The following is an 18,470-nucleotide window of genomic DNA, read 5'->3' as shown; positions in this document are numbered from 1 at the left end:
TCAAACTCACTGGCTGTGGGCCAGATGCGTCATGCGCTGGCCATGCCCACCCCTGGCTTAGCGAAGGGGGGGAAAGTTGCCATACATAACGTGACGTGAGTTTAACACCCCAGTTTAAAACATGTGACTGCTATGTCAGTTTATTAACAGCAGCTCCAATCAAATATATACTGAACCTCTGAGCTTGCGTGGCATATGCTGCTCATTGAATATATAAACATGGCTTTTGTGCACTGGTGTCATTTTGCTTTTAATAATTGTCACTGACTTTTAATAATTGTGATATGTACAGTGAGGTTTTCGTATGCCTTGAAATTCTAAAAGATAGTTTTGAAATGTAAGTGGAGAAAGTAAGCTGGGATTACACCTATGTGAGACCCAGAGCAATGTTTGGTGTTCGCCCATAAGGGACTGTTTCTTTCATTGCTTCTTTTCTTTCTGCAGATGGCCGTCATTGGTCAGCAGAGCAGCAGCACTGCCAACTTGACAGAGCTGCAGGTGGTCAACTTGGAGGCATCACATAGTTCCAAGAGTGACTGAGCAACTTTGGGAGGGACCTGGTGAGGGGAAGGGAAGACGTGTGTACCCAGCACCCCAACATGAACCAGCAGATGCCACCGCCTACGCCTCCCAGCTTTATGCTGCATCTGGCCCTGGATCTATGGCACTCCTCAAGCTGCACAAGGATCTCGGCAGTCCCTATTTTTGTATGGACTCCATCACTTATTTATTGTTGCCTTTTACACGTTTTCTTCTCACACTTTACACTGACACCCCCATCCACAAAAGCACCCACAGAAGTACATAGATACATATTAAAAGTGGCTGCAAGGCCAGCAGCAGGAAGCTGAGCCTGGGCTGTAGGGGGACTTTGTTACACTGCATTTACTGTTCTTTTTGTTTGTTGTTTTGTTTTCCTTCTTGTTCCAGCCAAAGAAACTTTCTCTCATGAGTGGGAGAATTCGCTCTGCCATGTATAAAACCTTCCCTCTGTTTCCATTGCCAGGGAGGGAACTTTTCTCTCTCTTTGCCTTGCTGCTTCTGATACATAAGAATGTCCTTGAATGTCCTTAGTTTGTAACCTCTAGGCAGAGCAATTGAGGCTGTGGGAAGAAGCTGCAGTCCAGAAGGCTGCGAAGCCATTCTGAAAAAAGGTAGTCTCTTTTCAGGCATAGCCCTGATATCCTTACACACACACACACACACACACACACACACACACACAGAGCTGGGACAGTCACCACTTTCCCCTCCCCCATTCCAGTTCAGGTCACTTCCTGGCTGCAGCTTTGTGCCTTCAAGCAATCCATGATGCATTGTGGGTTGGCTTGCCTTTATTCTTGGCTGGCAAAGAGAGGGTTCTTCCTGTTGGCATTCCAGCTGGAGCAACTGAGCATCTTGGATTTCCTTTTACCCTTAAAGTATCCCTCCCTTGGAATCTCTTTTTTTGTTGCATAGGAACTGACTTGGAGCAGCTTCTTGCCCATTTAGTCTGGCTGTATACACATCTTACAGCCCAAACAAGAATTGTTTACCCATCTCCCTTTTTTCTTGGAAACACACTCAGCAACTCATAAGCCCAGTAGCAGGCTTCATTTTGTGTAATGCTTGAGTTTTGCTGATTTTTTTTTCTTCCTGAGAAGGAAGAGCTACAGTCATGTTATAATAATAATAATTATTATTTTAATTTTGGAAGGTATAAAACAGCCTTCCCCACTGGTGCTCTCCAAGATGTATTGGGTTCCAAACTCCATATCCACTAGCTTTTGGCAATGCTGGGAATTGTCGACTAAAAGATTGAAAAAGGTTGATGAAGGCTAGTGCTAAGGAATGAAGTTGAAACAAATAAGGGTTGTTTAAGAAAAAGTATTTAAACTTAACTCAGCAGGGTTTCCCAAGGCAATTGCATCCAGAAATGAACTATAACCAGTCTGGGATACAATGATGTAACATAGCCTGTGGCATTTATTTGCTTCTCAGATAGCCCTGGAAATGAGATGGTATGTTGCGCCACCATCATGAAGCATGTTTGGCCTGCACCTGTGAGACCTACAGCCTGGGAATGGGTAGATGGGATGGGGCACGCTTAACCATTTGTGATAAAGGTTCTTCCCATTTCTTTGTGAAGCCACTGCTGTGTCCACGTTCTTTAGAAAAAAATTTATGACGCTTCAAACAGGAGGTTCTGGAATGAATATATATCGTAACACATTTAAAAGGGGAAGCTGCAGGAGGACTGCTAGTCTATAATGGAGAATGGAAAGAGATGTGGAATAGAGAGGAAGGGCTGGGTTATTGGATCATTTGTTTGCACACAATCATGCATTTCATTCAGCCCAGAACAGGTCAGTGGTTCTTATAAACACTCCCCCCCCCCGCCCGTCCCAAAAAAAAAGGGCCAGCTTTGGATTAAGGAGGCTGCAGACTTTTAGAGAAAGAAAGCAGCTATTGTAACTCCTTTCTTTCTTTTTTTTTAATTAAAAGACAAAAGAAGCCTTGAAAAAAAAAGACTTTATTTTTCTAAGTGTTAAACTCAGTATTTATGTAATTCTTAAAGGAATTAAAGTCTGGCTCCTGTACAGTTTTCATGGGGTTTGTAGTTGGGGTGGGGGGGAAATGGGCCATGGATGGGGCAGCGATGAAAAAAAGGAGAAGAAAGGGCCCTTTTAAATTTGTATTGTAATATTCTGAAATTGTTTCCATGAACATTAGCGTTTAAACATGTCTCTGTCCCTAGCACTTGAATCATGCTTTGGTGGAAAGGTTGCACCAGTGGGGAGGAGAGGGCTTTTACTAGCTGTGCAAAAAGTACTACCTGGAAGCCACATGCAACTGCATCAGCATTCCCTTTGTAGTGCCAGAGTCACACTTGGAATAGATGGAACCAACGTGTCGGTCCTTTTGTCTGGTCTTGAAGCAAAGTAGAGATTTTTATCCTTATGGATACTTAAGGCATCCATTTGCCATCTTTAAAAACCTTGCACCCATTTCTAAAATGGGCCATGCCCCTTCCACTTTGGGATGCAGAGATCAATAAGCCACACAAAACCTGGGATGGCCATTCAAGCCAAACTGAAGTTGTGTACTACTGTTGTTTGCATCTTCAGCTCACATGGCCACATTATGAAAATATACTCAAGCTCCATCAAATCTGGCTCAAATCTGATTCAAAGAGAATGTTAGGGTAATTTGTTTAAAACCTTCTCTGATGGGTTACATTTATTGTTTGTTTTGGTTTTAAATGTCGGAAAACATTGAAAAGTATATTTCTCGAACTAGTTGCAGTTTGAAAGGAAATGGTGTATTCAGTTCTTTTGTTTTAAATGTATATTACAACCAATCTAAATTTACTGGTAGTTCTCCAGCACTAACTTCAGTAGTGAAGTTTCCAAGACTGGTGCAAAAGTATCCCTTTGTTTTAACCCTCATTCCTTTTTTAATTAAAATGCAGGTTTTTAAACATCTCCATTAGATCAGTGACATGAGAAAGAAAGGCAGTCAAGGCAGCTGAACGATTATTCTTTGCCCTCTAGCCCAAAACAGATACACCTTATGGCAAAAAAGTTGCTTGGTTAACTGTCTTCTTCCATTGCCAGCAATAATGGAACAATGGTTTATATACAGTGATATCTACCCACTGATGAAAACATTTGTCAGCGGAATAATCTTCAACAACCCCTGTTTTTCCCCTAATTCTGATATGGAGTATTGAAAGATTTGCCATGCAAATGGAACTTTATCTATACATTAATAGCAGGGGTGGGTTCTACTTACCTTTACTACCGGTTCACATCATTACCCACACATGCTCTTCTGTGCATGAAATCCAGAGATGGGTTGCAGCAGGTTCTGATCAGTTCTGGAGAACCGGTAGCAGAACTTTTGAGTAGTTCGGAGAACCAGTAGTAAAAATTCTTTCTGGCCCTGCCCGCCTCTATTCTCTGCCTCACAATTCCCAGCTGATCAGGAGGAAATGGGAATTGTGCAGTAACTTTCCCCTGGAGTGGGGAGGGAATGGATATTTTACAGTATCCTTTCCCTGCCATGCCCACCAAGCCATGCCATGCCACGCCCACCAAGCCACGCCCACAGAACCGGTAGTAAAAAAATTTGAAACCCACCACTGATGCAATCACCAATGATGACGTCCAGGTCAGTGGGCGGAGCCTCTTGCCGGTTTTACTACCGGTTCTTGTGAACCGGTCCAAACCGGGGGCAACCCACCACTAATTGATAGCTGTTTTTCTGTATGTAGATTTTTTTTTTCTCCAAGAAGGAATTCCTCGGCTGTTACTAGGAAGTTGCTCGGGATAAAGGCACACCTGCAAAACAGTAATTCTCGAATCATGTTGCTAATTCAAAAATCCTCTGCTGAAATAGTCTTGAGAGGCTAAAATCAAGAATTATCTATTTTTTATGATACTGTACTAATTTTATGATTGGGGATTCTACACTTGATACTCATCCTTCACCTCAAGGAAGTTCTCCCTCCTACAGAAAAAGTACCTGCAGGTTAAACGCTAATGTTGCATGTGATTAAAGTGTTGAATTGTAAGAACACTTATCAGGGATGAAATGGCATTTATTGTGTGGTGACATTTTTAGTTCACTTTACCGATTGTTTTTGGATTTTTTTTTTGTGTGCACGTGCGTGCGCATGTGTGCGCGTGTGTATGTGCGTGTGTGAGTGGCTGTGTGTGTGTGGTTTGTTAATTTCCAGGGTTGTGTTTCTGGAAGGATGTGACAGTAATCGCAGTACTATGTACAGAGCTTTCTTTTGTATTAAAAAAAATAATCTTTCAATAAATGTATCATTTTGTGCACAAACCTTTGTGTCTTAAATATTCTTCTTTGACCAATAACTGCCATGAGTCCTCTGGGAGAGTGCCAATGAAGAAATATGATAAATAATTACAGACTGGAAACGAGTAACCGATTGCAATGATCTGTGATGTTAACAGCATGCATATTAAAAGAAATAATTTCATAGTAGAGGAGGAAATGGAGATCGGTTGAGATCTAGGAGGGGGATTTTGCCTGGCTCATGCTTAAATGTAGCGTGAGACGAGAAGTGTAATCTATAGGTAATAGGTAAAGTCTCCATGTCAAGTCTACTTCTGATCACTGCATGGATGTATCTCTGCTGTTTCCTTGGCAAGAATGTAGAAGTGGTTCACTGTTACCCCCAGTTTGCTTTTCAGTCTTCAGTTTCTACAACTTTGGTGTCAGTCCTTCAAGATAAATCAAGTCAAGAAACAGATACCATAAGAACTCTATGATTCAGCAGAATTTTGAAAGCTTTATAGCAGAGGTCTTCAAATTTGGCAGCTTTAAGTCTTGTGGACTTCAACTCCCAGAATTCTCCAGCCAGCATAGCTGCATAGAAAGCTTAGGGAGTTGAAGTCCATAAGTCTTAAAGCTGCCAAGTTTGAAGACTTCTGCTTTATAGCATCTCTTCCGCCCCCTCTTAAAGCAAAAAAAATCAAGGCAGCGTTATTCCTGAGTTTCTTTTGCACTGCCTCTTCCTTTCCAGATCTGTTGATATTCTTGCATTTCCTCAAGTTTAGCTACTTATTCTTCCACACCATCTCCCTGGTTAGATTCCCTCTCTTCTTCTGCACATGAAAATGACACTGCAAAGTTGCTATGGGAACCAACTATAGACTTGCTCCCCACCTACTCCTGCTTGCTTGACAGCCTCCCCCCCCACCAGCGTTATTACAGGTCAGTAAAGAAAACTTGCCACACAGAGCTGGAAAATCTCCCCCCCCCCCGTCATTTATAGTAGTGGCAGATTACAGGGAAGGGCTGTATGGAAAAAATTCGGAGGAAACCAATGTACAAGATATGGAGTGCGGACATCTGTTGTACTTTCCCATGACCTTTTAGATTCAGGCTACTGAATAAGATATTCAAAACATCTGCAGAATACATTCCACTTCATATTCTTCTCTCCTGTCCATCAGGATGTCGGGAGAATAGAAAGGGACAGTTTTGGAATGCAAGGGGCATGGGGGCTCCTCATAAGCAAGCAGCGCCTGATGGAAGACCAGATGAATCCACAGAAGCTGGCAATGACAAAGACAACGGAATTAGTTTACTAGGTAACAAAAGGAATCAAAATCTGGAGTCCAGCTTTTAGATGGATGGGTTGAAAATAAAAATGTAGTGGAAAGCCACACCAAATATCCCCCTCCCCTGCAATTTTGATATGCTTTCTTATATGTGTCTGTTGCCTACTTGCATGCAGATTTTGGCAAATATAAATGCTCCTGAAAGATAAGTGCCTGTCTCTTTGCATAAAGTCCAAAGTACAAAGAACAAAAGGTGGGGTTCCAGTAAGCAAAATAACAGGCAATAGTTAAGTCAATTGTTCTGATAAGAGATACAGCATGTCAAATACAGTTCTATATTTGGTTTGCCTGCTCCATTTGCTCAAGTATTACTGGAAATCAAATAGTATAAGATACATAACAGCATTTAGAAAATCTGGTAAAAAATTCCCGCTGTCCCTATTTATGGTTTAGAGAATGAAAGCAGGTTTATCTTGAGGTTCATTTTTACTGTCTCTTCCTCCCCCTTTTTAATTTAACCATTCTTGCATTCCTTCTCCAAGAAAGAAGCTCCTTACTCCTTTACACTTGGGGCTTCCTTGGTGAGTTCCCATCTGGGTACTAATCAGGACCACTCTGTCAAGCTTTTACTAGAACAATTAAGAGTGGCTAGATACCATCACCTGCTATAATTATATCATAACTATATCACTTGCTATATACAACTATTTACAACTATATCACAAATGAGAAGTGTAAAGCAAAAGAATTTGGAGAATTTGTGGATAGGGAAAACTCCCAAGATTTTTTCCTCTAATTAATGGATTTCCAATAAATGCTATAGTTGGCCAGATGTATAAGAGGACAAAACTTCTGTGTCTAACAGCTTGCCATGTAAGCTGAAATTCCCACTCTATATAAGTAGTAAATGTACAAAAGCCTTTTTAAAAATTGAACAATTATCTAAAAATGTACTGGTTTGGAATACTTTGGGGTTCTATATGATAAACTGCCTCTTTTTGGGCGGATGACAGATTTGGTCATTTGGTCATTTCTAGTGAAAGTAGACATAATTGAATCTGGCTGGTTATAGTTAGATTCTATTTAGGATATGTGAGATTTTGTTAGTTCACATATCTCTCTAAGGCATGGTTTTGTTATCTGTGTTTACTTGGATAAACCACAATTAGTTTCACATGTTTATAAATTTTAAGGGCTGGATTTATTGTTTAATTTTTAATTATGTGCTATCAAGATGGCATTAACTCTTTGCAACCATGCATTTATAACTTCTCCATGATCTGTTCTTAACTTGGTCCTTTAAGTGTTCCACTGATGCATCCATTATCACTGTAACTGAGGCCAACCACATAGGTGCAAGTTGTCCTCTTCTTTTCTTTCTGACATTATGGACTTTTCAAGGGTCTTCATATGTATCCAAAATAACGGAACTTGAGCATGATCATTTGTACCTCAAATGAGAACTTAAAATTTAAAGCTTAAATTTAAAAAAAAACTTAAAAACTTAAAATTTTGCTTCCATAGAGTTTCATAGGGAAAACCATTACCTGGACAAGTCTTGATTTGTGTAGCCTTTTTCAAGGCTTTCATTGTTATTTCATCAAGTGTTAGCCTGTGGTATATTTCTTGAAAATTGGTTCCTTTACTATTGTTAGCAAATCCTAAAAGGCAAAAGCTACTCACTGTTTCAGTGAAGCTTGGTGATTGGTTGGTGTAGTTGCCATTGCTGTAAACCACACGATTCAGTCTAAAGTCTAAATCTGCATACGTTGGACACATCTTTCAGCACAGTGCTCCACAAAGATATTATCTCAAGCAACCCACCAGTTTAACTTCTCTAGGCATTGGATATTAGTCACTAATTCATTATAACAACAGATGAAAAGAGATGATACTTAGGAATTCTTGACAACAGTATTTATTATTAATTACTTTGGTACTTAGTAATTACTTTCGATAATAACAGCAAGTATTGCAGGCCCCATTGGCAAAAGAAAGCTCAGGACCATATTGGTTGGAAACATGAGGAAGAAACCTTCATCCTGCAGTGGCTAGACAATAGCTAAAATGACGATGATGATTTTGGTACATCCAAGACTGTTGAAGCATAAAGTAAGGATAAAGGATACAGAAAATTAGAGTGATTTTAATTTTCCTCTTATTTATAAGTGTGTGATTCTTCTGTTGAGCCCTGACAATCACATCTAATGCATTATAGCCAGAGAAAGAGCAGTTAGTACAGCTTGTTCTTTTTCCACTTTCTTCGTAATTTAGGAAAGTGCTGTAAAATAAACATTCTTGTTTCATCTGTCAGTTTCTACGCCTCCTGGTTATTATATTTATTTATTTATTTATTTATTAGTTCGATTTATATGCTGCCCTTTTCCGGAGACTCAGGGCGGCTTACAATGCAATAGTAACTTAAGCAATAGTTATATAGTTAAAACTTTCCATATTTTTGACTTTATTAACTACGATGTAATGTTCCAATAGTTATTCTGTGTCGCTTATCGCGTTAATTTGCAGTAATGGCATAAGAGTAATAAAGCAGCTGCTGCAAACTGTCAACCACGACAGCCTTTTTCAGCGGGGACAGCCGCTTACGGCAGCGCGCACGCTCCTTTCAGCAACAGCAGCCCAGGCAGAGCGAAGGATTCGGATCGAGAGAAGAACTGACTCATCAAGACCGCTTCCTTCCACGTTCTATTCCCGCCGCTTTAACCGCTCCCAAAATGTCCCTCGCATGGATCCGTAGAACGGCCGACGGAAGAGAGTCTAAAAGAGTCGGATCCGTGCGTGCACGGGGGGGGGGGCTGTTGCGCATGCGTTCTAATCACCCGGAACTCGCGAAGCGGTAGAAGTGGCCGGCAGAAGGAGCAGGGAGAGGAGGGAGAGGCGCGTTGCTGCCCTCGATAGTGGGGTAAGGAGTGGGAGCGGGGGGGGGGGTGTCGTACTAGAGGTTGGCTTCCTTTCGTTCCCGCCTTTCGTTTCTCCCCGGCTGCTTTTTTCTAAGATGGTCTCCGCTCGGCGACCTTCAGGGTTAGGCAAACAAAACAGTTCCTGGCTGTGCAGCCGAGGGTGGTAGCGGCTCTTTCCCTTCTTCCGCTTTTCCCGCCCTTTTCCTCCCTCCCTCCCTCCTTCCTTCCTTCCTTTTCCCATTAAAGGAGGAGAGTGTGAAAACGGAACTTAGAATATTGCTCGTTTTCCTCTGGTAACGGGCGCGGGCTGGGAGGTTTCTCTGAATACGGGGACAAAAAAAGGGAGCCTGAGGAAGATTTCTATACTGAAAACGAAAGGGCAGAAGTTTGTTTTTTTTTAAAAAAAAAATACAAGGGTACATTTTCTTGCTTCATTTGATGAGTCAGAATCTATTTCGTATATTGCGTGCTCGCATTGCCTCTACTGTGTAAAGAGAGCGTATCAATGGCTGCGGCTAACAGGTCTCTCTCTCCCCCCCCCCAAATAATCCAGCTCCGTTTGCCAGTTGAAAGGATGAATAGAGGCTTCGTAAAGAAGTGCCAGAAAGGTTTTTCCATTCATTTTTTTTAAAATTTGATTTATATGCCGCCCTTCTCCGGAGACTCAGGGCGGCTTACAATGTGCTCAGCAATAGCCTTCATCCTTTTGTATATTTATACAAAGTCAGCTTATTGCCCCCACAACTGGGTCCTCAATTTACCTACCTTAGAAAGGATGGAAGGCTGAGTCAACCTTTTTGGTATCAGACATTCGCTTGACTGATTTTGCTAAAATCTCTCTTGAATCCAGGCTGCTAAGAGTGAAGGAGATGGTTTATTTCCTATCAGTTCATGAGTCTTTGTAAATTATATTTCTTACATCGTTTGCTGTACTATTCATATGAATCTTTGCTTTTCCTTAATTGGGTCTCTCTGGCAAACCAAATGTCTCTCTACTGACTTTTGAAATTTGAGCTAGTTTAGATAAATGCAGTTTAAAACATTGGGTACCTAATTCATAGATATCCCTAAGGAACTAATGAGATGCCAAAGCAGTACAGGAACCATCCAGTCTATCATCCTTGTGTTTTGTAATATATTTTATACTGTAAGTATAACCATCCCTATACATTCCATTTTTTTATTTTTGATACTATTTTATTTTTTCTGTTTATTTTATTAAATTTGTTGGCCATGATTGTCATGATATTCCAAATTCCTGATTCCATCTGATCTATGGGGTTAAGTGATCCCTTTCTGTTGAAGTTTAAAGTTCAAAGCACTCAACTGAGGAAATAAAAGTATGGGATATGAGTTTGCAGTACAGAATTTGCTTTTCAGTCTTATGAACTACACACCCACCAGTTGTCTCCAGACTTTAAGGAGTCAAAACTCAGTCATATGTTCCATTGGTAGTGGAAGTCTTTATTTCTTCTTATATGTGAATTTATCCTCCATATTAAGTGCCACATCATTACGTTTAATGCTGAATATTCCTCTCTGTCAGCTGGAACTATCCAACAAATACTATAGTATACTTTTTCCCCTTCAGCCATTATAATTGTGACACAACTTTGTCTATCAGCCATAATCTACAATTTAACTGTCTAAAGCAATGATTTTTAAACTGACCCAATCATCCTTCCCCCCTCCTTCTTAAATAATAGCATTCTACAAAAAACAAACCAGACTTTGTTTTACAGAAGTGTCTCAGCAGCAGGAGTCTCAAATGGATCCTAAATTCCCAATCAAACAATTACAAATTGCTCCATTACCCCCCAGCCAAATTATCCCTTTAGAGAATTGCCCCAGTTTAAAAATCACTGCTTTAAAATCAAGAAAAAGTAAGACAAAAAATAGTCAAACATTGTGGTACTCTGAGAACCTCCAGACTATTCATTTTTCCTCCAGTGGGTCCAGGCAAGGGGTCTTTAAAGGTTTTTCTTTGTTCTTTTCTTAAATGCCAAGTCACTGTTGTTAAATTCCATTTGCCTTAGTAGACTCAGCAGTGAAAGTATAATTAGTATTCTGGGTGGGTCTGTGACTTCTATGGGGATAACAGAAGTAGAGTAAAATAAAAAGGGTAATGGGAAGATTGCAGGTTAAACATAAATTGAATCATCAAAATTGGAAGAGTAAAAGTGCTCCTATTAGACAATTTCTTCAGTGCCATTTTACTGGAGTTCTTAAGTATATTTTCAGCTTTTGAAGTTTTCTATTTTCTAGCCCAAAATTAAATGAGATTTAAATGAGCAGGAAAGAGGAAGAATTGTCTTCATACAATTGTATACTTTCTTAGAAGAAATTAACAATGTGATTTTTGTGGGTAACGGATGCTGTTACTTTAATTATGCCAAATATTTCTTTTAAAAAATCATTGAATGCAAAACATTTTATCACTCTAGAGTTCCAGGACAGAAATTAAAAAAAACTTATTAGCTTGTTTAGAGCAAAATGTTTATATAAAAGAAAAAATTGAGAAATGTTGTAGACAAAAATCTTGTCTTTTTAAGACAAGATTTTTGCCTCTGCCGAAAAGATGCCTCTGATGTGTTTTGCAGCAAAGTTACTTATGCGTTTGAAATAGAACAATGCTTCTAAATGTATCAAGTGAATGTTAATTATTTGAAAATTCCTTACCTGGTTTTCTTGGTACTTTTCAAGTTACACTCTAACTTCTTACACTTTTTTCATAGATATATTTTCCATCATGGTGGGTGAAAAGAGGAATGGAAATCTTGGGCCAAAACTACAAGCTTATGCTGAGGAGCTAATCCGCCAACGTCGTGGACACGATGGACATACTGAATACTTGATTCGCTGGAGCATCCTGAGTTTAGATGACAATGTAGAAAATACCTCCCATGCTGCTTCAACTGAGAACAAAATGGATAACATTCTTATGTGGATGTCAGCAGAAGAAGTTTATGCTAATTGCCCCACACTATTGGGCAAGAGGAAGCCTGAGGGGCAGCGAGTAAAAGAGGAGAAATCACCTAGCACATTCCCATCTGATGTCACAGTGGATGAAGCTTCCTTGCATGAAATGAAGGCTGACGTCAGGAACCTGGTACAGCGTGCTAATCGACAGATGGCCAGGACAAGTGGTCCAGAGTCCTCCATCCTTAATACTGTCCATGTGCTCAGTGCTTATGCCAGCATTGGCTCATTGACAGGTGTCTTTAAGGAAACGGGTGCTTTAGACCTGTTGATGAAGATGTTGTGTAACGAAGAGAAGCAAATTCGTCGTAGTGCTGGCAAGATGCTGAGAGCTTTGGCTTCTCATGATGCAGGTGAGGTTGCCTGTTGAGGTGTATGAGCTTTCTTGCAGTAATTCAATCTGTTTTTGAGTCCTGTCATATTTGAGAGATATATTAAGGTATATTATCCTGGAGAAAATCAAACTTTTCCTACTTGGCATATCTTTCCACTCTGCTAATAAACAAGCTCAATAATTTTATAGCACCAAAGAAACAGTGCAGAGTATCTCCCAGTGAGTTCTTTGCTGCTATCTGCTCTGTAAGCATTTGTTTTTTGTTTCGTTGCCTTCAAGCCTGCTTTGATTCCTGGCAACTACTTGGGCATGTCCCTACAGTTTTCTTGGCAAGATTTCAGAAGATATTTGCCATTGCCTTCTTCCTAGGACTAAGAAAGAGTCACTGGGCAAGTCACCCAGCAAATCTATGCTTACTCAAGATTTGAATAAAATTGTTGGAATCAATGGAAAAAGTTAATCACGAATAAGGCTTTTTGAATCCAGTGTCTATTCTAGGGCCGCTCCCAGATTGGCTCTTTACCCATGCAATTACAGCACATGCTTTTGGGCAACAGATTATTTGTTTCTATCTTAGCAGTGATACAAAAATAATGTTACAAATATAGTTGTTCATCTAAATTGCTGGAACTTGAAAGCAACAGTTTCTTTTTGGTGGGAAAAGAATCCCTTTTCATTTTCATGAATGGCTGTTTCCCACATGTCATCATGGCACCATTTCAACCGTATAAGTGAGTAGGGCATTTTTGCAGCCCCATTCATACTGATCAGTCATTTTTTAGAAAAATATTGAACAAATAAATGCGGCATAAATTTAGGATGATTGGCTGGCTGCTGATTTTTGCATTGTATCTACAAATCTCAGCACATTGTGTCTTTTGGACATGCTTTTTTAACTATGAAGAGGATATTGAAGCTATTAAGTTTCTTTTTTCCCTCTTTTTAGTTCATATATTAATACTGTAAGTATAGAAATACAAAAGAAAATAGAAAAGATGGGGAGGGTAAAGGGAAGGGAAACGTGTGGGGAAAAAAGGGGGAAAGAGAAAAAAAGGCATTGACTTCTGACTCCCTTTGGTGCACTGGAATAAAATAACATCAAACATCAACTTTTTACTATTACATAATAGTATAATCTAGCCATTTCTATAACAACAAACCTATCTAAAACCCAAAATCAAAGTTTCATTTTTTTCCACCTCAAGCCCAAAGTCCATTCCATCTACAAGTCTCAGCACTTTGTGTCTTTTGGACATGCTATTTTAACTATGAAGAGGATATTGGAGCTATTAAGTTTCTCAGTTCATTTAACAAGTTAGTTTCCTCTTAGGATATTAGCTATCTCTGATGTCATCTATGGGGAAATAAGGTTGAGCCCTTGAAATTAGGAAAACAAGTTTGTAAACACGAGACTAGTATATTTGAAACAATATGGTATTTTGGTATTAAGTGGTATTGTGACATGATTTTAAGAGGATTGCAATGCCGCTTGTCTTAGTTATTATTGCTAGCTAAAATATTGTGAAAAAGTAAGATATCTACCATGAATATTAGTCTACCAATTTCATGTAAATTATATGCCTTGTATTTATGATATACCTTCAGTTCTCTGCTATGTCAAATATACTGTATGTCTAGAGCTGAATAGATTTTCAGCATGCAAGTAGATAGGTAATCTTGGAGAAATAAAATTTAGTGAAGGATCACATTAAGCATGGCTATTTTGGTTTCAGGAAGCCGAGCTTATGTTCTCTTGTCCCTGAGCCAGCAAGATGGCATTGAACAGCACATGGATTTTGACAGTCGTTACACTCTCTTGGAGCTTTTTGCTGAGACTACATCCTCTGAAGAGCACTGTATGTCCTTTGAAGGGATTCATCTCCCTCAGGTACCAGCCTTTGGGTTGGCATTGATATGGGTATCAAGATTTCTTTTTTCAAGAGGTGTTTGCAAAATATAAGGCTATATATGAATATCTCATGAAAGAAGGATAGTCTAAAATCAAAGCTAAGGGAAATCACATTCATGAGATGATGACCAATTGTACCTATTTCTGTACCAGAAATCCTACCTGCTATCCTTCACAGCTTTGTCATTTCTCTACTGGATTACTGCAAATGTTTTAGACAGAGCTGTTCTTGAAAAACATTTAGAAGCTTCAGTGGCCTAGACGGCTTTGGATGCATAGGGTTTGCCTGGGTTATGGCATCATTTTAGATGCAGCATTGGCTCAGGGTGCTTCTGTGTGCAATTCAAGGTGATGATCACTTTTAAAATGCATGGCACATGCATTTGTGGGGGCTGCCTTTCTCTGAGAGTCTCTGCCCATCTGACAGGCTTTGAACAGTGCTACCTTGTAGGACTAAGGAATTGCACCTGCCCTATGGAACAGTATACCTCAGCTGAAATGGCCTGAATTTTCCTTGGGTGCCAAGCTGTATGGATGTGGTTGGTGTGGGTGATTTGTTATGTGGTGTCTTAATTATTGTATTTTGATTTTTAACTCAGATTTTTTTATTTGATTGATTTATGTGTTTATTATATTGATTTGGTTGACTGTCGGTAGCCATGCAGCATTCATGGGGATGGCCATATAATTCCCCTCCCCCCAAGTAAATATATAAATATATAAAAAATGTGATGGTTGTTATTCACCTAATGGAAACTGATATGTGATACGACTGACAAATTTGATGCTATCCAGATGTTTTATAGTACAGATAATTCTTGTTCATTAATGTAATCAGGACTACAAACTCTGTTGCTAAGCAATGCAGTTATAAAATGCAATATCATGTGACTATACCATTTTACGGCAGCAATTTCAGTAGTCCCAGTTGCTGTTAGTCCCAGTTGCTGTTAGGTGAATAACAGGCAGCCGCAGTCTGCAGTCTGCAGTCTACAGTCATGTAATCACCATTTGTGACCACCTGTTGGCTTCCTCATTGACTTTGCTTGTTGGAAGCTACCAGTGAACGCTCCAAATGGTGATCACTTGACTGCAACAATGTAATTGTGAGCTGGTTGCCAGTGCCTGAATTACAATCATGTGACTGGAGACTGGACTGACCACAACTATGAGGACCCATGTAAGTTCTCCTCGTTCAGTGCCTTTGTAGCTTTGAATGGTTGCCGAACAAGTGGATGTTAAACAAGGACTACCTGTATAACTTCACATGGAATTTGACAATCTGTCTAGGGTTGATGGAGATGATTGACAATATTTGGAGGTAATTCCATGACCTAAGCCTTTCTTGGACTCCAACTGTATTGCTTACTGGGATAGAATTGTAAAATATATGTTTTTTTAGTTATTGGTATAATAAGCTGTATTTTTTTCAGATTCCAGGGAAGCTGCTGTTTTCTCTAGTGAAGCGTTACCTATGTGTCACTTCCCTTATGGACAAGTTAAACAGTACCACAGAACTGGGAGGGGATCATCAGGACTCTTCAGCACCCAGTTCAAGCTTCGGGGAAAAAAGCCGGGTACAGCGAGAATTTGATTTCAGCATGGCCATGGCTAACCTGATTTCAGAGCTAGTCCGGGTCATGGGCTGGGATCGCAGCCAAGAAAGGGAACTTCTTTCTCTGACGAATACCCAGCCTCGAATTATTCGATCCATCTTCCAGCCCAAGGGTTCCACTTGTACTGCTGTTCAGGTGCCTTTAGTAACTTCCAACCCTTCACCAAGAAAAAAGCAAGGACAAACATTTTTGACTCTGTCAGATTTTTCCAGTCGCAGCAGCTATGTTGAGTATGTGCAGGAGAATCTCAAGCCAGGAATGACTGTGCGGATGTTGGAAGAATACGAGGAGATTGATGCTGGGGATGAGGGTGAATTTCGTCAGAGCAATAGTGGAATGCCTCCTGTGCAGGTAGGTTGAGGGGTAGAGCTTTCTTTAAATTCCTCCAGTGTCTTGGTAGTTTGATTTTGTAATGCTGTTTGGTATAAAAGTTAAGTTAAAAACCACCACCTTTTTATTATTACAGGAGCAGCCAGCTGCAATTCAACCAATACTTGTTTATAAAGCCCTTCATGGCATAGGGGCCAGGCTATGCACTACTTGTCTCTCATTGTCTCTTCCTGTCCAATAAGATTGAGAAGAGTAGGCTTGATCACCTCCCGTCTTTAAAGCCATGTTATCTGATAGGACCTAGGACAGTGATGGTTAACCTTTTTGGCACTAAGTGCCGAAACTGGAGCTCAAGCGCACACGCACACCAAAGCGCCGGAACCCGGAAGAGAGCAGCTGGAATGTGTGTGGCGGCCAGCTGCACTTCCGGATTCCGGCGCGCGTGTGCTGCGTGCCACCTCTAAGATACGTGCCATAGGTTCACCATCATGGACCTAGGACAGCGATGGCTAACCTTTTTACTATTGCGTGCCAAAAGTGGGAGGAGTGCGGGGCAGGCACACACATGTGTGCCCACATCCATAATTTTATACGCCCCCCCATGCTCCCCCTGCTTTTGGCACGTGATGGCACGGTGGGCCCAGTAGGCCCATTTTTCGCTCTCCCCAAGCTCCAAAGCCTTCCTAGGAGCCTGGGGAGGGCGAAAACGGCCTTTCCCACCCCCTCAGGCCCTCCGGAGGCCGGAAACAGTGTGTTTCCTGACTTCTGGTGGGTCCAGAAGGCCTGAAAATCAGCTGGCCGGCGCACGCATGCGTGCCGGAGCTGAGCTCGCGTGCCCACCAATATGGCTCCACGTGCCACCTGTGGCACCCGTGCCATAGGTTCGCCATCACGGACCTAGGAGATGCCTTCTCTGTTTGCACTGCTTACCCCCTGGAATAGTTGCCCTGGCCCCTGGAGATTCAAGTTGCCCTGGCTCTGCTGCTTTTTTTAACAGGACTTGAAGAACTGGCTTTTTTTCCCCAGGCTCTGATTTAGGAGTGTGTCCCTAAGTGAAATCATGTTAAAGTTGTCTGAAACTTTGGTTATTGCTATTTGTTTTAATGTATTGGGTACAATTTTTAACCCATATGTTTCCATGAGCTTAGGTGACTTTTATACATACCATATATACTCGAGTATAAGCCGACCCGAATATAAGCCGAGGCACCTAATTTTACCACAAAAACCTGGGAAAACTTATTGACTCGTATAAACCTAGGTATAGGCTACCTACACCCTTAGGATAAGCCTAGGGTGGGAAATGCAGCAGCTACTGGTAAATTTCAAAATAAAAATAGATACCAATAAAATTACATTAATTGAGGCATCAGTAGGTTAAATGTTTTTGAACATTTATTTCAAAGAAAAACAGTAAACTAGCTCTGTAAGTGCATAGTGTAAACTACACTATAACTAAACTACACAAGAGAATGTAGTATATATACCAAAAATAATTCAATAACGATTTAATCTGATACATTGGGTTAAGTGACGTAGGGCTTGATCTAATTTCAGGCAAGTTCAAGCCTCTTAAGAGATACCTGCATTCTCTCTCTTTCTCCCTTCCTTTTTCTTTTTTTTTCTCTTTCTTTGTCTCTTTCTTTTCTCTCTCTCTCTCTCTTTCTTTCTTTCTCCCTCCCTTTCTCCTTTCTCTGAAGACCCCGAGAAGGTCTTTGGTAGGAGGAAGAAAAGCCAGACATTTTGAAATGTTTTGTAGCTTATCCTGAGCAAGGATAGCTAGTGCAGGCACTTACAATAAACTCTCAACTCAAATTCAGTGAATTTAGGGATCCCCAAACAGTGAGGATGAAGTGTGAGTAAAAGGGTTTACCCTTCCCTCCCTCCCCACCCTCTCTCTTTCTTTCTCCCTCCCTTTCTCCTTCTCATCTGGCATTCTTAGAGCCCCACTATTGATTAGCTTAGCCTGAGCAAGGATAGCTAGCAGCCAGCCTATTACAATAAGCTCTCAACTCAAGCTCAGTGCACTTGGGGATCTCCCTAAACAGTGAGGATTTCTTTGTTTCTTTCTCCCTTGAAGCCCTCCCCCCAGCCCGTTTTTGCTTCCAGGGGGCTGCAGGGAGTCTTGCTAGGCACCCCCCCCCCGGCCCCATTTTGGCCTTAGCAAGCCTCCCTGCAGCCCCTGGAAGCGAAAACGGGTTGCAGGAAAAAAGGCATTTTTTCTTCACTCGAGTATAAGCTGAGGGGGGCTTTTTTCAGCATAAAAAATGTGCTGAAAAACTCGGCTTATACTCGAGTATATACGGTACA

At 40.8% G+C, this 18,470-nt stretch overlaps 2 protein-coding genes across 4 annotated transcripts in view; both read left to right on the top strand.

Moving 5' to 3' along the window:
• SRF (serum response factor) overlaps positions 1 to 4,827 on the top strand; it is a 78,443-nt gene extending 73,616 nt beyond the window's left edge. For both annotated transcript variants that reach the window (XM_034427609.3, XM_034427607.3), the window contains one exon: positions 445 to 4,827. In XM_034427609.3, the coding sequence (XP_034283500.1) occupies positions 445 to 540 (96 nt within the window). In that variant the 3' untranslated portion in view covers positions 541 to 4,827. The remainder of the gene's footprint in view (positions 1 to 444) is intronic.
• A 3,823-nt stretch (positions 4,828 to 8,650) lies between these two features.
• LOC117671610 (cullin-9-like) overlaps positions 8,651 to 18,470 on the top strand; it is a 50,291-nt gene continuing 40,471 nt past the window's right edge. The window contains exons 1-5 of one of the 2 annotated variants that reach the window (XM_034427611.3): positions 8,919 to 8,994; positions 10,054 to 10,139; positions 11,728 to 12,324; positions 14,039 to 14,193; positions 15,648 to 16,181. In XM_034427611.3, coding sequence (XP_034283502.2) covers positions 11,742 to 12,324; positions 14,039 to 14,193; positions 15,648 to 16,181 — 1,272 coding nt within the window. In that variant the 5' untranslated portion in view covers positions 8,919 to 8,994; positions 10,054 to 10,139; positions 11,728 to 11,741. Of the gene's footprint in view, positions 8,995 to 10,053; positions 10,140 to 11,727; positions 12,325 to 14,038; positions 14,194 to 15,647; positions 16,182 to 18,470 lie in introns of both variants that reach the window. The other variant, XM_034427610.3, reaches the window with a different exon arrangement.

This window comes from Pantherophis guttatus, chromosome 1 (genome assembly GCF_059756535.1).
Source record: "Pantherophis guttatus breed Tessera chromosome 1, ASM5975653v1, whole genome shotgun sequence".
Lineage (NCBI taxonomy): Eukaryota > Metazoa > Chordata > Lepidosauria > Squamata > Colubridae > Pantherophis > Pantherophis guttatus.
Note: the sequence above shows the minus strand (reverse complement) of the source record. Positions and strands in the feature narration are given on the sequence as shown.